The 22211-nt window shown below is 34.9% G+C and overlaps 2 protein-coding genes across 2 annotated transcripts in view; both read right to left on the bottom strand.

Annotated features, from left to right (window-relative positions):
• The window catches only part of LOC125819524 (cysteine desulfurase 1, chloroplastic), a 276125-nt gene that overhangs the window by 227657 nt on the left and 26257 nt on the right, over positions 1-22211 (bottom strand). The gene's annotated exons all lie outside the window — the stretch shown is intronic.
• On the bottom strand, positions 10418-17800 carry LOC125819523 (inositol phosphorylceramide glucuronosyltransferase 1-like). The gene is made up of 10 exons (XM_049498961.1): positions 17434-17800; positions 15609-15729; positions 14621-14806; positions 14288-14451; positions 13477-13584; positions 12652-12789; positions 12457-12564; positions 11817-12084; positions 11613-11736; positions 10418-10756 (listed from the first exon to the last, which is right to left on the bottom strand). Exons 1-10 carry the CDS (start codon positions 17674-17676, stop codon positions 10615-10617), a joined length of 1602 nt encoding a protein of 533 aa, XP_049354918.1. The 5' UTR covers positions 17677-17800; the 3' UTR covers positions 10418-10614.

The raw sequence follows: 22211 nt of genomic DNA, 5'->3' as shown, positions 1-22211 counted from the left end.
TGGGTAATTTCTAAAAAAGTACATGCAAATTTGGAAATGGGCGTGAAAAAAATTGTGTGAGTATATGTGGTGGTTCCCCAACAAATTACGGAGGTCCTCATAAACTATTTTGAGAAAAAAATATTAGGTGCTCCAGGGCGCGAGATCCATGGGCTATAACACACGAAAAATTAAAAAATTTGGGTAATTTCTTAGAAAGGGCATGTAAATAGAAAAATGGGAGGGAAAAATAGTGTGAGTATAAGTGTTGGTTCTCCAACTCATTACAGAGGTCTTCATAAAGTTTTTTGAGAAAAAAATCCGGTATTCGGGGGCACCAAATTCATGGGCTATAACACACAAAAAAGCAGGGAATTCGAGTAATTTCTAAAAAAAGAGGCATGTAAATGCGGAAATGGCGTGAAAAAAATGGTGTGAGAATACATAGCGATTCCCCAACTCATTACGGAAGTCCTCATAAATTTTTTTAGAGAACAATTTGAGAGCTTCGGGGTGCCTGATACATGGGCTATAACACACGAATAATCGAGATATTTGGGTAATTTCTTAAAAAAGGACTGTAAATACGAAAATGGGCGTGAAAATAATGGTGTGAGTATACGTGATTGTTTCCCAACTCATTAAAAAGGTCCTCATAAACTCTTTTGAGAAAAAAAATTAGGTGCTCTAGGACGCGAGATCCATTGGCACATACGAAAAATTGGGAAATTTAGGTGATTTCTAAAAAAGGAAATGTAAATAGGGAAATGGGCGGAAAAATGGTGTCAGTATACGTGGTTGTAACGACTTGGAAAATGATAGAGTGAAACTAGAGCCTCACATGTGAGTTTGGAGTCGAGAACTTAATAAAATGATTATATTTGAATTTGACCCAAAAGTTCTTAAAAATGTGCTTCGGAAGTTACCGGAAACTTGTTTAGCGGTATACTAAAAGATCCGTTTCGTTTTTCGAAAACCCGACTTCATATTCTTGTTTAGGGGGTCAAATTGAGTGGGAAATGGGTCTAACCCAAATTTTAGAGCAACCGTATCAAAATCCGAAATTTCCAAGTGAAGCCTTTTTTCGAGGGTCTACTTTGGAGGGTCATATCTCCTAGCACACAAATTATTTGGGTGGCCATAATATATCCATTTTAAGCCCTTTGAGTTAGCTACCTAACGCACTTCGTTTCATCTCATTCGGAGTTCGGACGAAGAAGTTATGCCAATTTTCGTAAAATCTTTCCGGCAGAAAAAGGCAATTTCCAGTAGCTAATTTTACTGTTCACCCGCCCCTTTTTTTTTCCTAAGTGTTGGCGAATTTTTTTCCAAAGGGCATATATTATTTCCTAGATACCATTAATTCAATTCCCATCCCTAAAACATTTCCCTCTCTACAATCCTCCATTAAGAAGAAGAAGAACTTGGAGCTAGGGCTTGGATTCAAGGCTTTCTTCATCAATTTTCTTGGGGAATCATAGCAAAGGTATGGTGACCCTTGATCCTTGATTATCTTTCCTTCAAGGAGTCCATTAAAAAGGGTTTCAAAAGTCTTCAAAAAACAAAATTTCTATTTTCTATTCTAGGTATGGGTTCATGGGTAAAATGTTTTCAAAGTCATTATATTGGTGAATTGAAGTTGTATTTATGATTTTAAGATGATTTTATATGAAACTTCTTCAAGAACCCATGTTTTCATTAAAAGACTTGAATTTGTTTATGAAGTGGGTTCAATGCCTATGATTTAATGTTGATGAATTGTTGGTATATGGATGAATTGAGGATTGTAGCCTTATGGGCAAATTATGGGTGAATCACCTTGTGGTGATAGAATTGTTGGGAATTGAGTAATGGTTATTATGGCTTTGGAGGATGGTAAGTTGACTTAATCTCATATTAGGGATAAAATTGTTCTTGCTTAGTTTGATCCACTTATGGTGGAGGTGTTTAATTATGGGATGTATTGTGACCATGGCCTTAAAGGCAAGACATGAGGAGCTAATGTTGACTTAGAATTGTTTACTTGTTTGTTACATTGTGACCATGGCCTTGAAGGCATAGTATAAGAAATTGAAGTGTTATCATGACATTGTATGAATGAGAGTTCAATGAAGATAATGTGATCATGTTATGAATGTAAATGTGTTACTATTGAAAGATTATTTCTCAATTTGACACTCATGAATGTTGATGATAGAATATGAAGGATTCTTCAATGTAAAGTATACCTTGAATTGGTAGGGCTTATGCATCCTTTTCTTGTATAAATGATTATATTGTTTATTGTTGAATCCTTGGATCGGTAGGCTAATGGCACCCTTCCACACACGCTTATAATGAATCTTGGATCGGTAGGCTAATGGCACCCTTCCATTAATGATAAGTAATGAACCTTGGATTCGGTAGGCCTATGGCACCTTTCCATAAAGGTTAATGATGAGACTTGAATCGGTAGCCCCATGGCACCCTTTCAAGAGGAGTTAATGAGCTTTCCTAAATGTACCTTGAATCGGTAGGCTTATGGCACCCTTTCATGTGTTAAATAATGTACCTTGAATCGGTAGGCTTATGGCACCCTTTCATGTGTGATGATGTCAAAGTAATGAACTATTCTATGGGAATGTAGGCTAAGCACCGAGCGGATTTGGTTAGATGGAAACTCCCCCGACAGTTAGGCATGAGTTTCAATGATCGTCTACCTTATCCCATAAACTATGTGCCCGCATAGGAAGCTAGTGGATCCATTAAGCTATATACCGGTCTTCCTTAGGCAAGTAGACCACCTCTTTACGGTGTGGGGACTTATGACACCGGATTCCATGACAAGCTCTCATGGTCTATGTCGGTTAAACGCTTACTTCCCATCATGTGAGATTTTATTATGGTTTCTTGATAAGCTCTACAAAGTGTAGGTAATAGTATGGGATGCTACCTATACATTGCACGAGTAGGCTTGGAGAGGGTCATAGTGAGTTTCTCTAAATCCTAATGTATGTGACACAAATGTGCCCTAAATGAGGTTATTAAAGAATGTTGGCTCTCGAATGTTTAATATGAGATGCATGCTATACTTGGGTTATATTATGAGTTATTTTCCCTTGTCATGTCTTAATTAATGATATACCTCTTATGTATGAATATTGTGCAAAGGTGAAAGAAGGAATGATAAGTTACTTTAAGTGACCTCAATGTGGTGCCTTAGTATGGATGGTGGTATGGGACGTCATCCATACATTGCACGAGGTATAGCATAAGGGTTTCTTGAGGTGAAGGTCCAAGGTAAAGGTTTTCATGTTGATATTGTTTAAAGGTGATATTATGACTTACTTGATGTTATGCTTGTCTTGTATGTCTTTTATACTATTGTTCATGATATTTCAAAAAGGTGGCATAATGCATGGTTTCTAACTAAAATGTCCCTTTTTAAAGCATGTTTTGCATGGTCATCATACTTAGTACTTAATTGTGCTAATTCCATATTTCTCTATTTTCTATAAGTGTAGGTTCCGGCAAGTGATCACTCCTAGCTAGTTTGAAGTGTTTGATTGCTTTCCTCCAAGACTTGGTATGTCCTCATGGATTCGAGGATAAGACTTTTAAGTCCTTTTGTTCATGTAATAGACTTAATAGACTTCTTTTGATTGTAAAGGGCCGTGTCCCTACTTATGTTTTGCGACTGTGTCTAAGATGGCCATGTGAGACTTAGACTTCCGCTGTGTGTTTTTAAAGTTGTTTTAAGAAGTTTAAATGTGTGGATGTAAATAAGTTTTTTTTTATTCCGCACTATTTTCATTATTGAATGCAATGAATGACTATGTGGCTCGTATAAGGCCCCTTCGGGGTCGAATACGCCATGTTACGACTAGGGGGTACTCTCGGGTCGTGACAGTGGTGGTTCCCCAACTGATTACGGAAGTCCTCATAAACTATTTTGAGAAAAAAAAATTAGGTGCTCCATGGCGCGAGATTCATGGGATATAACACACGAAAAATTGAAAAAATTGGATAATTTCTAAAAAAGGGCATGTAAATAGAGAAATGGGAGGGAAAAAATGGTGTGAGTATAAGTAGTGGTTCTCCAACTCATTACAAAGGTCTTCATAAAGTTTTTTGAGAAAAAAATTGGGTACTCAGGGGTGCCAGATCTATGGGCTATAACACACAAAAAATCAGGGAATTTGGGTAATTTCTAAAAAAAAAGAGGCATGTAGATGCAAAAATGGGCATGAAAATATGATGTGAGTATATGTGGTGGTTCCCCTACTCATTACGGAGGTCTTCATAAAGTTTTATGGAAAAAAATTGGGTGCTCTGGGGCGCGAAATCTATGTGCTATAACACACAAAAAATCATGGAATATGGGTAATTTTTAAAAAATGGCATGTAAATACCGAAGTGGACGTGAAAAAAAATGGTGTGAGTGCACGTGGTGGTTTCCCAACTCGTTGCAGATGTCCTCATAAACTTTTTTGAGAAAAAAAATTAGGTGCTCCGAACGTCAGAAACATGGGCTATAACACACGAAAAATCATAAAATTTGGATAGTTTCTTAAAAAAGGCCTGTAAATGCGGAAATGGATGGAAAAAAATGGTGTGAGTATAGGTTGTGTTTCCCCAAGTCATATGGAGGTTTTCATAAAGTTTTTTTATAAAAAAAAATTAGGTGCTCCGGAGCGCTAGATCCATGGGCTAACACCAGAAAAATCAGAAAATTTGGGTAATTTCTTAAAAACGGGCATGTAATTGTGGAAATGGGAGTGAAAAAAAATGGTGTGAGTATATGTGTGGTTCCTCAACTCATTATGGAGGTTCTCACAAAGTTTTTTGAGAAGAAAAATTTGAATGCTCCGGGGCGTCACATCCATGGGTTGTGTAACACACGAAAAATTGAGAATTTAGTTATTTCTAAAAAATAAAGGCTTGTAAATGTTGAAATTACCATGAAAAAAAATTGTTTGAGTAGACGTGGTGGTTCCCCAACTCATTACAAAGGTCCTCATAAACTTTTTTGAGAAAAAATTGTTAGGTGCTCCGAGCGTCAGATCCATGGGCTATAAAATCCGAAAAATCGAGGAATTTGAGTAATTTCTAAAAAAAGGAATGTATATGTGGAAATGGGAGTGAAAAAAAATGGTGTGAGTATACCTGGTGGTTCCCTAACTCAATACAGAAGTCCTTATAAATTTTTTTGAGAAAAAAAAATTGGCTGCTCGAAGCGTCACATACATGGTCTATATCACACGAAAAAATCAAGGAATTTGGATAATTTCTAAAAAAGGTCATGTAAATGCGAAAATATGAGTGAAAAAAAAGGTTTGAGTATACGTGGTGGTTCCCAACTCATTACGGAGGTCCTCATTATTTTTTTTGAGAAAAAATATTTAAGTGCTCCGAAGCGCCAGGTATATGGCTATATATAACACACGAAAAATGGGGAAATTTAGATAATTTCTTAAAAAAGGGCATGTAAATAGGGAACTAGGTGTGAAAAAAATGATGTAAGTATAAGTGGTAGTTCCCCAACTCATTACGGATGTCCTCATAAAGTTTTTTGAGAAAAAAAAAAATTGGGTGCTTGGGGGCGCCAAATTCACGAGCTATAACATACGAAAAATCGGAAAATTTGGGTAATTTCTAAAAAAGAGCATGCAAATGCGGAAAAGGGCGTGACAAAAATGGTGTGAGTATACGTGGTGGTTCTCCAACTCATTACGGAAATCCTTATAAAGGTTTTAGAGAAAAAAATTGGATGCTCCAAGGCGCCAGATTCATGGGCTATAACACACGAAAAAATTGGGGAATTTGGGTAATTTCTAAAAAAATCATGTAAATGCGAAAATGGGCATGAAAAAAATGGTGTGAGTATACGTGGTGGTTCCTCAACTCATTACGAAGGTCCTCATAAGGTTTATTGAGATAAAAATTTTGGATGCTCTAAGATGCAAGATCCATGGGATATAAAACATGTCGGAGAATTTCGATAATTTCTAAAAAAAAAGGCATGTAAATGCGGAAATGGGAGTGAAAAAATGGTGTGAGTCTACGTGATAGTTTCACAACTCATTACTGAGGTCCTCGCAAAGTTTTTTGAGAAAAAAAATTTGATTGCTCTGAGTGCCGGATCCATGGGCTATAACACATGAGAAATAGGGAAATTTGGGTAATTTCTTAAAAATGGCATGTAAATGCGAAAATAGGCATGAAAAAAATGGTGTGTGTATACGTGGTGGTTCCCCAACTCATTACGGAGGTTCTCATAAATTTTTTTAAGTGCTACGGGGCACCAGTTCCATGGGCTATACCTATCGCTTGATTGATCTAATCAGACGACATCTAGCCAACTCCGCTTTCTAGCGAGGTTAAGGCATGACCTAGAAAACGGAAACACACACGAAAAATCAGGAAATTTGGGTAATTTCTAAAAAAAGGGCCTCTAAATGCAGAAATGGGCGTGAAAAAAAATGTTTGAGTATACGTGGTGGTACCCCAACTCATTACGGGGGTCCTCATTAAGTTTTTTGATTAAAAAAATTAGGTGCTCCGAGGCGCCAGATCTATAGGCTATATATAACACACGAAAAAAAGAAAAATTTGGATAATTCCTAAAAAAAAGGGCATGTAAATAGGGAAATGGGTGTGAAAAAAAATTGTGTGAGTATAAGTGGTTGTTCCCCAATTCATTACAGAGGTCTTCATAAAGTTTTTTGAGAAAAAAAATTAGGTGCTTGGGGGCACCAGATCCATGGGCTATAACACACAAAAAATTACGAAATTTGGGTAATTTCTAAAAAAAAAAGGCATGTAAATGAGAAAATGGCGTGAAAAAAAAATGTGTGAGTATACGTGGTGGTTCCCCAACTCATTACAGAGGTCATCATAAAGTTTGTTGAGAAAAAAAAGTTGGGTGCTTCGGGGCGCCAGATTCATACGCTATAACACATAAAAAATCAGGGAGTTCGGGTAATTTCTGAAAAAATGCATCTAGATGCAAAAATGGGCGTGAAAAAAATGATATTAGTATACGTGGTGGTTCCCCAACTCATAAATGAGGTTCTTATAAAGTTTTTTGAGAAAAATAATTTGGATACTTCAAGGCGTCAGATCCATGAGCTATAACACACAAAATATTGAGAAAATTGAGTAATTTCTAAAAAAATGGACTGTATTTGCAGAAATGGGCATGAAAAAAAATGGTGTGGACATACGTGGTAGTTCCCCAACTCATTACATAGGTCTTCATAAAGTTTTTTGAGAAAAAAAAATTGGGTGCTTGGGGGAGCCATATTTGTGGGCTATAAACACACAAAAACTTACGAAATTTAGGTAATTTTTTTTTAAAGGGCATGTAATTGTGAAAGTGGGAATGAGAAAATTGGTGTGAGTATACGTGGTGGTTCCCCAACTTATTATGGAGTTCCTCATAAAGTTTGTTGAGAAAAAAAATTTCATGCTCCGGGGCGTCAGATCCACGGGCTACACATGAAAAATCGAGAAATTTGAGTAATTTCAAAAAAAGGACTGTATATGCGGAAATGGGCGTGAAAAAATGATGTGAGTATACGTTGTGGTTCCCCAACTCATTAAGGAGGTCATAATAAAAAAATTTGAGAAAAAATAATTTGGGTGCTCCGGGGCGCTAGATCGATTGGTCATAACACACGAAAAATTAGAGAATTTGGAAAAAAAAATTTAAAAAAGCAAGTAAATGCAGAAATGGGCATGAAAAAATGGTGTGAGTATACGTGGTTGTTCCCCAACTCATTACGGAGGTCCTCATAAAGTTTTTTTATAAAAAAAATTTGGGTGCTCTGGGGCGCCAGATCCATAGGCTTTAACATGCGAAAAATTGGGTAATTTCTAAAAAGGAGTCCGTAAATGCAAAAATGGGCATGAAAACAATGGTGTGAGTATACGTGGTGGTTCTCCAAATCATTACGAAGGTCCTCATAAACTTTTTAGAGAAAATAATTTTGGGTGCACTGGGGCGCCAGATCCATGGGCTAGACAAATGAAAAATCAGGGAATTTAGTTAATTTCTAAAAAAGGTTCTGTAAATGCGAAAATGGGAGTGAAAAAGATGGTGTGAGTATACGTAGTGGTTCTCCAACTCATTATAGAGGTACTCATAAACTTTTTTGAAGAAAAAAATTTGGGTGCTCCGGTGCGACAGATCTATGGGTTATAACACACGAAAAATCGAAGAATTTGAGTAATTTCTAAAAGAAGGCATGTAAATGTAGAAATGACGTGAAAAGAATGGTGTGAGTATACATAGTGGTTCTCTAACTCACTATGGAGGTCTTTATTAGGTTTTTTTAGAGCACACAAAAAATGGTAAAATTTGGTTATTCCTGCTTTGGGGCTCGTTCGAACTTGAAAATGTGTCTGTTTACCCCTCGAGACCAATCAACGCCAACAATAAGGTCGTAACGGGTGTCCTTGATTTATTTCGGCCAAAAACAAAACGAGATCCTATATCACCAAAAATCCATGGACTAAGCACACGAAAAATGATAAAATTCAGTTTTTCTCGCTTTGGGGCTTGTATTAACTTAAAAATGCATATGTTTGCCCATCGAGATCAACTCACGCCATTAATAAGGTCGTAACGGATGTCTATGAAAAAAATTGACAAAAAACAAGTCGGGATCCTATATCACCAAAAATCCATAGACTATAGCACATTAAAAATGGTAAAATTCGGTTCTTCCCGCTTTGGGGCTCGTTTGAACTTGAAAATGTGTTTGTTTGCCCATCGAGATCAACTCACACCATTAATAAAGTCGTAACAAACGTGCATGAAAAAACTCGACCAAACACAAGTCAGGATCCCGTATCACCAATTAGTCGACTTTTTTTATTTTTCGTTTGTATTGGCCCGTGAATTTTGCACCCAAAAAAATTTCTGAAAAACATTATGAGGACCTCTGTAATTATTTATTTAATGGGGTGTGCTTGCTTAGTAAGGCAAACGTCGGCATTTTCAAGTTCAAACGAGGCTCGAAAAGGGAAATATGAATTTTTTAATTTTTCGTGTGTTATAATCCATGAATTTTAGATGATATGTGCGCCCAACGGTTTTTGGGGCGAAATTTTTTGTTGGCGCTTGTAACGGCCTATTTAATGGCACGTATTTGTTCAGAGAGGCAGCCGTTGGCATTTTCAAGTTCAAACGAAGATCGAAACGGGAAATAATGATATTTTTTTTTTTCATTTTTCGTGTGTATTATCTCATAGATATGGCGCTTTGGTGCACCCAAAAAAAATTCTTAAATATTTTTATAAATACATCCATAATGAGTTGGGGGAGCATTCATTTTAAGGTGTATTTTCGTATTTACGAGCCAACTTTTAGGAACTACGCGACTTTGTTGATAGATTATGGATCTAGCGCCTTGGAGCACCCAAAAAGAATTTCTGAGAAGTCTTTATAAGGACCTCCGTAATGAGTTAGGGAAGCATTGTGTATAGTCCCACTATTTTTTTAGGCATAGTTTCGTATTTACGAGCCAACTTTTAGGAATTAGCCTACTTTTTAATTTTTTGTGTGTATTAGCCCATGTATCTGGCGCCTTGGAACACCCAAATAAAAATCTAAATTTTTTTTATGATGAATAAGTGTTATGTTCGTGATTATTTGAATATGAAAGAATGTGATGATGTTATGGAAACTTTGATATGTGATTTATGGTGTATTATCGATATTGTGTTGTTCCATTACTTGTGAAATTGTTAACTTGCGATGCTTGCTGAATACCGTTGTTGTTTTGGTACTCACTCCCTTGTTTTCTACACTTGTGTAGGTTACAAGCTCGGATTGTCTTGATCATCCTCTCACATTTTCATCTGAAACTTTGCTTCTGGAGTTCGTGAGGTAGCTGTTGTCATCACAACAGACATCACTTACTCTTTATTATCCCCTTGATCTACTTAATATATAAAAACATTCAGACTAGTATTTCTTTTGAATGAGTTGTACTACTTAGAGACTTGTACATGTGACACTAAATTTTAGAAAAGATTGTGTTATGTTATGAGTTTTGCATGCTTGTGTTATGTTTAGTACATAATTTCATTCTTACTTCCGCTTTTACCTTGTCGAGGGTTGGTTAGACTGACATGCCTTGGTGGAATGAGACAGGTACCATCATGTCCGATTTTTGGGTTGTGACATAAGCATTTCCAATTTTTCTATACAACGGTGTTGCGCACTTCAACATTATTTGTCTTTTCAAGATTTGGACCTTTATCTTCTATGATTTTCAACCGCTTCATTGGCCACTAAGTCACAATCTTGAAAATTTGTGTAGATCGAGGAAACCCTGCCCAATAGATAAACAGGCCGGCTATCGGTGGAGATCCTTCTCTACTTGTCCAACTGTTTTTTCTCAAAGTAAATTATCAACAATGCTTGAGAACATGAAAAGAACATCAGATATTCTAACATTAGTTAGATTTTAACAATCATATACATACACTTTACAAAGAATTACACTCAATCTTTCTAAAATAAGAAACTGTGAAATCCAGAAGAAGAAAAAAACTAACATATTCTACACATTAGTGTCAAAAAGAATTGCCAATGCAAGAAAAAGAGCTTGAATTAGTTGTGGCTGATACCTGAATATGCCACAATCAGCACAAGAAACATATACTTCTACTCCTGTGCATATCTTTTTCTTCAAATCCCCTCGTAAACGATCTTATTGATAGATGCTCCGCAGCATATGTCATGAACGACGCCAAAACAAGGCCTCCAACGACCATCAAACCTAACCTGTGGGTGAAAAATATATACAAGAGTTATTTGACTATTAATTAGTAGACATAAACACATAGAATTAAGCATAAAGTTCAAGATTTTCCAGTGCCATATGACATGTGTACTGAAACAGATGTCGCGGCATTTTGGAGGATCCGAGCAACATAGGTGAGAGTTAAGAATGCACTAGAAGGACATCCGCGTGAAGCCATTACGGTTGTAGAAAATGGTTTATAAATGACATAGTGTGTCAGAGTTGCACTAATTTGAGGGCTTCAGTACTGTCAACTCTAAGGGAAATGAAAGTATAAAGTTAAACCAAAATGGTGACTACTGTAAACCATCTTTTAAGTTTATTAACCAAAAATGATCTGACTTACTCTGGATAATGGATATATGTTTTCTTTTTCGGGGGTATAAGTGTCCTATTCGCAATATCTAATTTTCATCTTTTTATTCAAATGTGCTCATCATTTGGTCAAAAACAGTCGCTCTACGTACACAAGGTAGGGGTAAGGCTGCTTACACACCAAACTCCCCAAACCCTACTTGTGGGATTACACAATATTCATTGTTATTGTGCTCATCCAATGGTCTCAAGAGAATCCCCTTCAAACAAATTGTTCCTTATTCATACGGAAATCAATCATGATGTTGCAACGGACTTCGGCATGCCATATATGAATACTAAATTCAAGCTCCTAACTTAAGACAATTTCTCAGAGAAAACATGCAAGTTTTTTAACAAAACCATGATTCGAGGCAAGTAAACACTATATAGTGTTGTGTCATTCAGACCACACAACTATTAGATGATATGTAAAGCACAGTGAATTGCTTGAAATGCGGGAAAAAGAAATATCAGAAGTACCTCAAAAACAAAGCAGTGATTCCGAAAATACTAGGCAATGCGGGGGCTAAAATTGCGAGAAATGCCATCCCTAACCCATAGTAGCACGCAGCAATGTCACAACATGATTGCTGCCGCTGATGACCTACAAGGCAAGAAAACGCCAATGAAAAACTGTACCTCAAATTTAGTAAAACGAAAACTACTGATCTTACGTCGACCAACCTTTTCCAGATTCATGGTCCAAAGATGTAGAATCTGCCCGAAATTGTGCAGCTTGATTTGCCACAGCTTTTCCCCATTGATAAACCAAGTACAAATAACTTCCAAACTGAAGGAAGAGAAGTGTAAACGTCCACTCGTACATCAGGAGAAGACCAGTCCACGGCATTACTTGGCGGGGGATAATTACAAGTGAAAGCCCAAGAGACACCAGAACAGCAGCAAAACATACACATACAGATATCCCACCCAGAAAAGCAGGCACCTTCGGCTGCAAACAATTTGTGAATTTGTTTCATTTTAATATCTAAGAACAAGCTATATAAGCTTATCATGAATTGAAAAACATAACAACTTTGCAAGCAAAAGATGGCATGCTTGAAATATAACTGAAAGCTATTCTGCAAGACGTGAGAGGCAATTCATTATTTCGATATCTCATTCAGATTAGAAAGGGAAAGAGCAGAAAACAGGACGTCAACAACATACCCTGTGTAATCCCACAAGTGGGGCCTGGAGAGGGTAGTGTGTATGCAGACCTTACCCCTATCTTCGGAGATAGAGAGGCTATTTCCGATAGACCCTCAGCGCATTAGTGAATAAAAAAAAAAGTTCCAAAATCGACAGGAAGGGGCATAGATACCTGCTGATCTGAAAGAATGGTGGATGAAGGAACAGAAGAATAAGCTAGGACACCTCCAGCTCTGATCTTGTAGTACAGCTGTCTAATGTGGTCAAATAGCGATCGTGTCTGCAGACAGCAATCATTTTTCAATACGAAAGATACTTTAAATGCGAACACCTATCAAAGTGATGAAATAGTTTTAAAATTGCTGACCTGTAAACATGACTTATAGTAAGAAAATACCATCAGAAGCAATGGAACCAGAAACAGAAATTTGACAAGAAGTTCATCTCTAGGATTTTTACCCCCTCCAGTTCCAGGTACAGATTCTTGAAGACGTACCCTAACATTCTGCAGATGAGCGAACATAAGGTCATTCAGTTGTTAGAGATACTTGAGCAAAATCCTCTCTTGCACACTAATATACAACTTGTGATGTCATCTCCAAGATGGAAGCAGCCAAGTGCACAAAAATGGGGTTTAGTTGGATAGGGAGACAGAGCCATGGATCATGTTGGCTGGGAAGTAAAATATAGGATTAGGGGTGGCAAACTCAGCCCATAAAATCATGATCCGTGAAACCCGCTTAGGTTTGGGCGGGTTAATGACCCACTTATTTTATTGACTCAGCCCATTTTGACCCGCTTAATTCAGCTCAATTTAGAAACTGGCAGATATGCAAGCCAAATTGATCGATGAGAAACTATCTAAATTTTTAAAAAGATATTTTTTTATTTGATATGTTATATACAAGCATAATATAAGGGAAAAAAGCTTAGTAGGTACTTGAACAAATTACAAGAAAACAAACAAAGAATATCAAATTTAGTAAGAATATGCCGGGGCGGGTTATGGAGTGGTTTTTAGCCCATTTCAACCCAAGTAACTTTTGGGTGGGTCAATAACCCGCCCATTTATCAACTCAATCCATTTTGACTCGCTCAAATCGAGTCCAACCCGCCCATTTGACACCCCTATATAGGATATATGTAAAATGACTGCAGGCAGTGACTAGAGTATGATGGAGAAGAAAAATACCTGCCATATGTCAACAGGTTTTAACAGCCAAGATGTCCACCAATCCCATGGTTTAAGTGGTCCCAGTGTGTAATGAATAACTCGGAGTTCTTTCTCATCAACCATCCACTACAAATATATCAAAGCAAAAAAAAGTCAGAGCAAGGAAGGACAAATTAAAATGGATTTAAGGAAAATCTAGCTCTTGCAGCTAAGACATTTCTGTTCTAACCATATACTCTAAAGTTTACCTTTTCTATCAAAGATGAAATTTTCAAATTTATTTTCTCATGAACCTCTTACCTGTTCCTTCCATTCAAGACTTCCTTTTTACCGACTTCTATTACACCATTTGTTTGTCACAAAACATTTCCTTAAATGGTTATGGACTTATGGTTCAACTTTCTCCACTCCAGACCATATAATTTCTTGGCATAGTTCTTCTTTGTATAGGATATTGTAATATGTATCAATAAGATTGCAGAATTGTTGATACTTGGTAGGCATGAAATTAAGCAATCAAAACCACAGTAGCTTCTAATGATAAAACATGAATGGTACATCATAATGTAGTCTCTTCAGGATAATTTTACTGTGCAACCACAATAAGCCCACGGAATAATGCAAAGTTGTAACACCACATGTTGCAAAAAAGAAGTCCATTTAAAGCCATTGCTTCCCAGATCCGAATAATTATTCTCTCAAAAATTCAATCCAAAAGCCAAAGCACACCCCAAACCCCTCCCTACAAAAAACCCCGACAATAACAAAATAAAAGTAAAAAAAAAAAAACATTAAGCACACGACAGGCAAAAGAACTCAAAAGACAAACCTTGTTAGCAAGCATGTAAAGGCCAACATCCGCATTGTAAAGAGTAGAAAGTCTCTCCATTTCAGGGACCTTTCTAGAATTTAGGACATCTAAAGGCTGATTTGGTTCATAAACACGCGCATTAGCAAACCCAGCATAGTAGGAGTTCAGAAAACCTTGATCACCTGTCAGCAAGAAAAGAATGCATCAGGAGAAAGAGAAACATTTTCAACAATCATCACTAATATAGGAAGACTTTTATTGTTAAAACTATACAATGAAAGCTAACGAGAGTAAAAGGTTGGACTGAGAGGAGATAATCTTAGAATTGAACAGTTAATAGAAATACCATACCTCCAGTGTAAGAAGGCAAAGTGGTCACCTTGCTCATCATATCCTTAAAAACCTCATCCGATGGCTCAATCACCATTACTCCGGAATTTAGTCTCTCGGAATGTTTCAAATTTGCACAAAACTTCCCACACTTAAATAGATCTTCAATGCTCTTAACTACGATAGTATCAGCATCAAGATATACCACTGCCAAAATAAAAGGAGAAATTCCAACATTAAGGAGTAAATTCAGAAAATGTGTGCAGCTCTACTTGACAAAAAGTTGCCCTGAAGTGAAAATGCTTATCTGCCTAAGAAATTTAAATCAAAACAAGCTATGTTCTCTACCTTCTACACCCTGCAAAATTTTTGTTTTCCCTTACTTATGTACAAGAAAGACATGACTTAATTATACAAAGCTAAGGTGAATAGGTATCGGGCTGTCATTGCCTCTGAAGAACCTGAGTGGGTAAGTTGTCCGAAGCCTCTCTTCAACAAGTATAATAAATATGTTGCTCTTTATCTTTGTTTGATCTATTGTTCATTCATTTACAACTTCTGCTATAGTTTCTGTATCATTGTTTAGATGCATACTGGTAGATACTGAAACTTGTTTCTCTTTCTCTTTGCCGGAGCTATTGTTCATTCATCTACAACTTCCTCTCTTAGTTTGTATCTAATGGCTGAGATGCACAATAGCATATACCAAAATGGACAGTTAGTTGCATCAATATTAAAACAAGCTTGTTCCCTAAATGACATTCAAATGAAAGAATAGAAAGAAACCATGAAAAAGGAATAGCTTGAAATTGCTCACCAAGGTGTTAGAACTAACTATTTGTACCAACTATACTATAAGAGGAAACGAATTGGTGCCCTTCATGGAGAAGAAGGCAAGCAATTCAGTTAAATGAATTTGAAAAGCACTCAAAAAAAATTGAAATGTTGGTCATATCCCTTTCATCCTTTGTGTCCAAACTTAAATTCAAGCGCTGAGATATAGAATTACCTTTCTTGTACTTGGTCATGTTAAATACTTTTAGCTTTGTGTAAACACCCCAAAACCTCTTCGGCCTCACTTGATTTGGGTTCGACAGTAAACTAATCTTTTCCACAATCCAACCATCAGCCTGCAAAGAAAGAAACAAAGACGAAATCCTTCAATAAGATTCATAAGCCACGTCTAGAAATGCCTTAGCGTCAAACACAAATTTAAAGATGGAAATCTAGGTCAACTAAAAAGATTATCACGGGACTAATTAAGGCAACCTCAATGTAAAATAACAGTTACTACAACTGAAAAGACTATAGGACTTGCTGAGAATCAAGTGTTGGTTCAAGAGATTCCAGCAGTCCACCAAGTCTTTAGCAGATGGAAAGAATTAACATAGAGTAGCCTCTGTTGGAATTCCACCCTTGCTTCCCAAGGTTATCATCCAACTCTTTGATCAAGATGGTTAGAACTCCAAAACCACCAATCCTACATCCTAGGTCCATCCTATAGGTGAGCATGGTCCTTTTTTTTCTTATAGCATAGACGTTCGGTGACTCCGGTCTAACTTCCACGCACCTCGACTAGTCTACCAGATACTTCCCACCAATAAGGATATGATTAAATTTGCCCACCAAGGAGTGGGCTGATGGGAATAATTAACTCAGAGAAGTCTCTATCAAGATTCCAACTTGCTTCCCAACTCTGCGATCACCTGGCCGCCCTCTTGGGGGTTATGTGGTCCATGTTCATTTCAATGAAATATTTGATGGCATTCCACCTCCAGCCACATTATGAAATCCAAATGTTTACTTAACCTTTTTGCTTGGTGTAACCATTCAAACGTAAAATAATGTTTCTGCGCTTTTAGGTTTTATCAGCCCCTCTATAGTTTTTTAGATATGAGAGACTGAAATGTATCTGGTTTCTGATTGAATGAAAGTTCATCAACCTGATATAACAACATTTAGAGGATTCATCATAATTATACTACAGGGGCAGAGCTAGAGACCTAGAGTATAGTAAGTATGTTCAGCAGAACCTAATAATTTAGTTCAAACCTGTTATTTATCTTAAGAAACTCATTTAATATGTATAAATTAATTAATTTAGTACTCAGTAACCCAACACGACTAAAATCCCAAATCCGTAAGCAGCTTCAAATCCTAACTCCACCACTGTTACACTAGTTTCACTCTAGTTATCTACCTACTGCAACACTCCTCGATTATCCAGCTTGAAAACAATTATACAGCAACTTAAGCTTTTGCATTCATCAAACTACACTAAGCAAAATCAGCACCCATCCGCGAGTGTAGCCTAGTGTTCAATGAAGTGGATTGAGAACCATGAGTTCTACGGTTCAAATTTCATATGTCCAAGCCATAGTGTACAAGTTACCCTAGCTGGTGGGAGTTAGCAGGCTCGTGGAACTAGTCGAAAAGCCCAAATCCATAAGCCTCCACCTTTGTTACACTATCTTCACACTAGTTATCTATCTACTTCAACACTCCTTGATTATCCGGCTCGAAAACAATAACAGCAGCTAAAAAATCTGCATTCATCAATCTACACTAATCAAAAGTAGCACAAAAGGGTGTTGCCTAGTCATTAATAAAGTGGATTAAGAACCACGAGGTCCATGGTTCAAATCCCACATGTCCAAGGCCTCAGTGTACAAGCTACCCTAACTGATGGCAATTAGCAGAATAGCAGGTACCTCGTGGAACTAGCCGATAAGCTTAAGCTGGCACAAACATGACGGTTCTCACAAAAAAGCTAAACTATACAAAAATGAACCAAATGAAAGTAAATGCTAATACTGAGTAACAAAAGTGCATACTCTTAGTAGATCATTAGCATATTGAGAAACCCCATCGGAGACCAAAACAACCATATCTTTAGTAGACCCAGTATCCCTAATTGACTTTCCAAGAACTCTAACACCAAGCAAGAACTCGTCTCCATATAAAAGGGTAACATATGCTTCTTCAGTTGATTGAGATTTGATAGCTCCAATAACCCAATTACTTGATAAAAACATCAAGAAAAAGAGAAACCCATATCTAAAATCAATTTCTTTCATGGAAAAAATCTGAAAAATAAAAATTTGAAGCAGAATTTAGCTTAAAAAAGAGATCTTTTTTTTATTTTTTTGCAGAAAAGGGGAAAAGGGATCTGGGGTTTACTAGAAAATTGTAGTAGAATAGTAATAATTTAAAAATTAAAATTGGGGATTAGTATATTGTTGTTCTTGATTCCTCTTCCCGCTGGTCTTCGTTGTCATCTTCTTCGCTGTCTCTCTGGAAAGTGAAGAAATTTTTTGAAACTTCTACAGTTGCTATTTACAGTATGTGAGAAAAAAAAAAGTAAAATTCCAAAAGAAGAAAAAATATTTGTTTTTGAGGCCTATCAAAATATTTCATTTAAAAATGTTTGCAAGGGTGGATGAGTTGGTGTAACATGTGTATTTCATAAGGAAGACTATGAATTGAATCTTGTGATGGTGGATGAATTTGTGTAATATGTGTATTTCATAAGGAAGACTATGCATCGAATCTAACATACGGGATCTCTCTCATCTAGTCTTTTTCCAATATAACTCGTTGTACCAAACTTGTTTAGTGTGATTTATATCTCATGAGTATTTTGAGAGTTATTACATAGTAGCATGTTTATCTCGTGCACAATCAAAGATAATGGCAATAAGTTTTCCTAAGATTTTCGAAACAAAAAAGAACCATTTAATCACCTTATATTACCTTAACTAAAGATATGGACTATTAACATGAATTGTGAATGAGATAGTTAAGTTTCCTCTATCATTAAATTTATCGACCTTATTACGAGTATCGAAATATCTATTTTCAATAACAAATAAATACATATTAAAATTTAATTTCAAAATTCTATTTTAGATATAAAATTCAAGATCAACATGTTCATTTTTTGTTTTCATATAATTTCAATTTTCTAATTAGACAGTAAATCAAACACAATATTATCTTATTTAAAACTTTATGATGGAACTAATTATTTAAACCATTGACCAAACAATTCCTAAAATATAAATAGTAAGGTGTCATGTTAATTTTTCCTCTGTTGAAAATGAATCTAAGGATGAGATTTCTATTGAAATCAATCAATCATAATTAATTCAAAATTAAGAAATAATGAATTTAAAATAATTGTGATCTTATTGTCATACATTTTATATTTATTAACTAGCATACATGTATATAGTTATTCGAGCTGAAAATAATGAATCAAGTTAACGTCGTATTCATTCTGACTAAAACCATTTTATTTATTATTTTGCACGTAGTATATACTTGAGATTCAAGGGTATTATCATATTGTTTTTTATACATATATTTATGAAGATTCTTAGAAGGAAAATAATTTAAAAGAAAAACATACAAGAAAATGGATTCAAATTATTGGATATTTTCTAAATTGTTTTTTTATCTTGTAACTAATTTCTTTAGCATAAAGTTGAAATTTTCCATTGTATCTTATTGAATATTGCGTTTGGGTTATGGATCGTATATGTGGACTGAACGATCCTACTCATTCAGAAAAAACAAGTAGTCAAAAAAAAAATATTCTCAAAAAAGTTACGACATAAAATAAACAAAAAAGGTGAAAAAATGAAAATTGATTTCTCTTACGAAAAAAGTCCAAAAAAAAGAATTTTCTTTGATTTTTCATAGACATACACAGAAAATAGTTAAGATGTTTAATTTGTCAATATAATTTTTGGAAATTTTCTATTGTTAACACAATTGATATTGTTACCGGTAATGTTTAATATTTACACATTCCTTTAGAGGATTTTCTTTTGAAATGGAATATAACTTCAAGATTTATCATGACTTGTCTTCCTTCTTCTTCTTCTTTTTTTTTTTTTTTTTTTTTTTTGTCTAGTAATAGCACTTAGATTTTAATATACAAGATAGATAAACATCTTAATTTACAAAGTCAAAGGTTTTATATATATATATATATTAATTATATATATACATTCTTAAAATTATAATTTTTATATGTAAAAATTCAATAGAATATAATGATTACGACTTCTTAAGAGCTTAAGAATCATTTTTCAGGCAATCAACTCATCTCCAATATTGACTCTACTTTGAAAAAATTATCATAATAAAATAAATAGAAAATAAGAAAATCACTTTCACTCAATTTTTTATGATAGTTGATAGACCAAACAGAAGGACTAATAGAATATAACAAGCTCTAATCAATTATTAGAATCAATGTCCTCAAACTTTTTATATAAGAAAATTAAAATTTACTTTTATCGAATGATTATGATACATCCCCTCTAGATATGTTTGTGAATGAAATGTAGACTTGGATTGATTTTGTAAACAAAGTAGTTGAAGCATCAAATTAAAACAAAGATTTGAATATTGTTATCTATTTTAAAATAATCAAAGTGATAATTATGCAGATCATGCGAAAAAAGGTTGAAAACAGTCAAATATATAAATTAAAAAATAACAAAAATGATGAGATATTTGATTTTTTTTAAATTTATAAGTTGTAAACTTTTTATTTCACTAGCACATTTTTTGTACTTTCGTGCATGAATGTCAACATTTTACTCTTTTAAAAAGTGTTCTTTTTTATCTTGTCTCCCCACCTTAATTTACAAAAATGTGCCAGCAATGACATCACAAATAAGTGTACTGATTTTCAAATGAAATCTCATAAAAGCTTCCATCTTTTTAGGTCAGATCTTTCGATTTAGAGAGATTGAGTCAGAACTTAAAATTTATAATTTATTTGAATAAAAATTACCGAATAATCGAATTTATAGCCAACACTATCTACTCTATGAAGTTTTGACCTCTTGTTTGATGTATCTTATCTACTCTATGAAGTTTCAATCAAACACGTTAACTCAAACAAAATAAATATTTTAAACGTCCGACCTAGTTTATGTGACAATAATGTATTTGAGTTGAACAAAATATAAATACAGTGTTGGTAAAACTCAATCACAATCAAACTATTCTCGATCAGACATGTAAACCATATTTTAGCTTCACCCCTAAAAACAAGATGTCAAGTATCATCATCCCAAAAGTCTTTTAGATAAGCTTACTTTGTTGAATTAAATGTAGTGTCGGCAAAAATCAAGATTTGCAAAATCTGGAAAATAGTTTTGTGTGTGTGTGTGTGTGTGTGTTTTAGTGAGGGTGATGGATCTACTTTTTTGCTTTACATGGGACATTTTATAGTACACAATCAAGTCAAAAGATTGATAATTGTACATTGACCTAAATCTTATTTTATCTATTTTTTCCCCTCTAAAGGTCCTCATCTAGTCATCTAATTAAACTACTCATGTCAAGATTCAACATATTATAATATTTTTTTTAGTTATAGATGATGTTCAAACTAGTTTTTTATATCTTGAGTTTAATGGCTAAACCAGACTTTTAAAGAAGGAAGTTTTAAGATAGTGAGAAGTAAATACACGAAAGAGTTAAAAGAGGATTCAAACATATCGAGGATCTATCAAAAATAACTTTTATATACCAAACAGATAGAGACAATGTCAATATGTATTATATCCTCTTCAGATTTACTTGTGGAATTACACATGTTGTTGTTGTTATTGTTGTTATTGTTGTTATTGTAATGTTTGAGTAAAATATAGGCATAATACACAAACAAACACTCAAATTTGACTTCAGGTGACAAATAATTACTTTGACTTTGAGTATATACATGTAGACACCTCAACTCGTCTCCATATTGTGTCAATTTTAAACATTTCAACTTACAAAACGATCATCTAAAATTCTCTCAATTTTAGATGTCATGTCAGCATCGGATGTCCACGAAACACAGTAGGACAAGTAGGGGTGTTTAGTTTCCAACAAAGACTATATTGACGTATCTATACACACTCAGAAATTAAAATTTAAGTGTGTGCTTACGTATTATCTATGATATACTTGCATAAAATCCCATGTTGGGTAAGCCACTTAGCATGACAAGGGGTGCTTGAACAAACAAGCAATAGCTTTTTGTGGATTTTCATTTATATAAAGGGAATCATCATATAAAATCTACCAAAATCCAATTCAAAGCAAAAAAGGGAAGAAAACACCATATTTTTTTTCACCAAGAAGAAAAAGAAGAGTTGAGTGACATACATGTTGGACACTTTAGAAAATATGTGACTTTGTGGGCCGAGCCGCACATAAATTTTGACTTAGAAAGGGAGCCCAATGAAGCAACCAAGAAATTGTCTATAGCATGTGAGAAAATGTATTTAGCTAAAAAACAAAAATTTTAAAATTATACCATCTTTAAAAAAAAGGGATAAGGGTCTGAAAAATACCCAATTTTAATCGGATTTGTTGTTGCGATACTAAACTTTCATGAGGACCTATTATCTCCCTAGACTATTTAATACCGTATTTTAAACATATATATTTGCCCACGTGGACATAAAAAATAATGTAAAATTATAAATAGTAATGTGTCCACATGGGCACATATATACCTTTAAAATACACTATTAAATAGTTCAGGGGTAAAAAATACGGAATTAAATAGTCTAGGAAGGTAATAGGTCCTTATGAAAGT

The sequence above is a fragment of the Solanum verrucosum genome, unplaced genomic scaffold (genome assembly GCF_900185275.1).
Source record: "Solanum verrucosum unplaced genomic scaffold, falcon-dt-bn FXZP01000255.1, whole genome shotgun sequence".
In the NCBI taxonomy this organism is placed as follows: Eukaryota; Viridiplantae; Streptophyta; class Magnoliopsida; order Solanales; family Solanaceae; genus Solanum; species Solanum verrucosum.
Note: the sequence above shows the minus strand (reverse complement) of the source record. Positions and strands in the feature narration are given on the sequence as shown.

What these genes read in the sequence shown, in the direction of transcription:
- LOC125819523 (XM_049498961.1), bottom strand. Translation starts at nt 17,676, where the DNA reads ATGAAAGAAATTGATTTTAGATATGGGTTTCTCTTTTTCTTGATGTTT. An exon ending in TTTGCCTTCTTACACTGGAG is followed by an intron (nt 14,452 to 14,620) that starts GTATGGTATTTC and finishes TCTTGCTGACAG; the next exon opens with GTGATCAAGGTTTTCTGAAC. An exon ending in ATCACTGCTTTGTTTTTGAG is followed by an intron (nt 10,757 to 11,612) that starts GTACTTCTGATA and finishes TTTCACCCACAG; the next exon opens with GTTAGGTTTGATGGTCGTTG.